We start from the raw sequence: 3,160 nt of genomic DNA, 5'->3' as shown, positions 1-3,160 counted from the left end.
CTCGGGGCACAAAGGTGGACATCTCCATCGTACACCCCCCAGGAGCGTGGAACAAAAAAAAAAAAAAAAGACTGGAAAAATATTAATAGAAAACAGCAAAAAACAGTTGGCACAGAAATGGAAGGCGGAGGACGTGTAGGTTGGCTAGAGGAAGGACCAGGCTGCTGTGTGACTACCAGCAACGATAGCAAAAAAAAAAAACACACACCCACCCATAGTGCTTGTTAACACATCCTTAGCACTATCTTCCTTTTGCTTTTTACTTCTCTCACAATCGCAAACATTCTCCCTGAGTCTCATTAACTCCTAGGCAACTTCAGCGCCTGACACCATCTATTACAGAGGGATATATATATATATATATATATATATATAGTATTTGGAAGATGGACCCAAATGAGCACAGTGAATTTAAGACCTCTCAATCCCTTTGACACGGCAAACTAGCTCACCATGGCAACAGTGGGGGAAAGCACTTAGTCACTCCTGTCCCGAGCCAGACAACCAGACCGTACACCTGACCAGACCGTAACCGACCAGATTGGACTGGACCAGGCCAGCAGAGAGAGAGAGAGAGAGAAGAGAGAGAGAGAGAGAGAGAGAGAGAGAGAGAGAGAGAGAGAGAGAGAGGGAGGGAGAGAGAGATAGAGGGAGGGAGGGAGGGAGAGAGAGATAGAGGGAGGCTCTTTATAAACTGCTTAAGTGAGTGCGCTCATTGGGATGGCATTGGGCGTCTGGCAGAGCAATGCCCAGATGTTCCTCTCCTCTCCTCTCGGTGCAGACGTTAGTGAGTGTGTGTGTTTGTGTGCGTGTGTGTGTGTGTGTGTGTGTGTGTGTGTGTTTGCGGCTCCGCTCGGGGCTGTGCTCATCTGTGCCTCCGTGTTAGCCAAAACGCGCTCAGCATAATGTCACTGGAACTGAGGGTAACCTACCATGACAGGTCATTTCTCTGCATTAAAAAGCAAGGTGTGCACTTCCTGACGCTGAACGATACTGACCATTCTGCTGTTTCCCCCCCTTCTCTCCAGTTTAACCAGCATCTGACACCACAACAATTTTTTTTTTTGTAAACATTTTTTTCAGACATTTAGTGTTGAGGACCCTGTAGGACGAACATTATTACAGTATATTAACAGTGCAACAACATCGACGTGTAGTTACATACGTACCAGAGCGTTTGGGGCAGCCTTGGCCTGACACTCCCAACTGTTCTCAACACCTCCAAGCACTTGGACAATAAACAAGAGAGAAAGCACTAAAAAGAATACGGTTCTGTACAAGCGAGTGTCAGCCAGCGAAGCACAGCATGAAGAACACCCACAATAAGCACCTAGACAGATATACACCGACTCCAAACCAGGCCAGAACAGGGCCGCATCAGGGCCAGATCAGAGCCAGATCAGAGTCAGATCAGAGTCAGAACAGGGCCAGAGTCGCTATCTAGGCATGGGTCATTAAACATTTTTTTTTTTTTCTCCCCTACACAATTCTACAGACTTCTACATCAGCTTTGTACAATGTTGACAAGGAGCCACCGCAGTCTTGTCCAAGATTTGTTCATGAGTTCTTTCAACACTGACATATGCAGGTCAACAAGGACTTCTGCTTCGTGTCCAGTCGGTGGCGTGCATCTGTAAGTGTCCTTTTTCGTGATCCTAATGTCCATTTTACTCCAGTCAACGTGTCTTTGCCAACAATGCAAGCAGAGACAGTATGTACATATATATTCATTACATGTCACCTTCAATATGAAGATTTATTTCTGAAGATATATTCATATTTACTCAGAGATATACACACATATTTATATATATCCCACCCACCCCCTAAAATGGACTAAAATCTGGATGTGGACTTTTGAAGAGTCCTTTGGCAAAGCCCACAGTCCTCCGACTAGACAGGTAGTGTAAGAGTGAAAGGGAAAGACTGAAGAGGTATCTGTCTTTTCTTTGTACAAATGGACAAACATGAAGCTTTCCTTGTTGCATCATATTTCCTTGATGCTGCCCAAAAAACAGCCCATGAAACGTAGCAGGAGCAAACGAAGCCTGAAGGGGAGCACAACAAATTAGCAGTTCCTCTCTTCTCCTCTTAGCTCCCCTTCGCTCCACTCTACTCCTCTCTTCTCCTGTCGATGGTCAGCCTGCACACATCCCTCCTCGCTGTGGACAACCCTGTGGTGTTTGATGCTTCTGGTGTTTGTGTTTTTGAGTCTGGCCCTGGCTGGGTCTGGGGACAGATGCGAGGCTGGTTGGCCCACTGGCTAGCTGAAAGCCCAGCCGCCCCTTGTGTTTAGAGTGTGTGATTCCAGCGGGCCATTGCCCCATTGAGATGAAAGGGCTCCTCTCCTCTCCTCTCTCTTTCTCTCTCTCCTCCTCTCCTCTCCTCTCCTTTCTCTCTCTCTCTCTTCCGGATGTGTGGCGGTTCGGCTCCTCAGATTAAGATGATGGTCTCCACCCTGGCGTGCTCAGGTGAAAGGTCAGGGGTCGCGCGCGGGCGAGTCCGGCGGACGCTCCCGGTCCCTGCGCCCAGCGTCCCCGTCCTCGACCCCGACCCTGTCCCGTTGGCGTCGCCGGGTGTCCGCTGTAGTCATGCCAGGGCCGTGGGCGACGGGGTGCCCTGCAGCGTCATGGACTGGATGGTGCTGAGGATCTTCTTCTGGTGGCCGGCCAGCGTCACGCCTATCCTCAGCAGGTCCCTGCAGCAAGGGCAGAGCACAATGCAGAGCTTAACACATGCATAAAGGTGTATGCACAGGGTGGAGGGTGTGTGTGTGTGTGTGTGTGTGTGTGTGTGTGTGTGTGTGTGCATGATGCACTATCCATTTCATGCAAAACCCAGTTCATCTGGAATAATTTGCAAACACAATCACATAAATGCACAAACAGATGTAACTTTATGAGCACACACGGCACAGATTCAACAGAAAAGGGAAAAAAACCTTATGCCAAATGGGCCCTTTGATAGTCGAGTCCCTTAGTCTACAAGATAGAGGTAACATGCATAAATATCAATAATTATTAACCCCCTTCCCCAGCACCTGGAGCCTGTATTCATGTGCTAATCAACGGAATCAACAGGCGTATTCAAACACACAACAAACATCTCCAAACATGGAGGCAATTTTTATTTTTATTGATGTGAGTGCGTGTGTGTGTGA

The 3,160-nt window shown here is 48.1% G+C and overlaps 1 protein-coding gene across 1 annotated transcript in view; it reads right to left on the bottom strand.

Moving 5' to 3' along the window:
* Positions 1–1,742: 1,742 nt before the first annotated feature.
* LOC134067225 (ephrin type-B receptor 1-B) overlaps positions 1,743–3,160 on the bottom strand; it is a 190,287-nt gene continuing 188,869 nt past the window's right edge. The window contains exon 16 of the mRNA XM_062522367.1: positions 1,743–2,698. Within this exon, the coding sequence (XP_062378351.1) occupies positions 2,590–2,698 (109 nt within the window). The 3' untranslated portion in view covers positions 1,743–2,589. The remainder of the gene's footprint in view (positions 2,699–3,160) is intronic.

This window comes from Sardina pilchardus, chromosome 2 (genome assembly GCF_963854185.1).
Source record: "Sardina pilchardus chromosome 2, fSarPil1.1, whole genome shotgun sequence".
Classification (NCBI taxonomy): Eukaryota; Metazoa; Chordata; class Actinopteri; order Clupeiformes; family Clupeidae; genus Sardina; species Sardina pilchardus.
The sequence above is the reverse complement of the archived record's forward strand: the minus strand, read 5'-3'. Positions and strand labels throughout refer to the sequence as shown.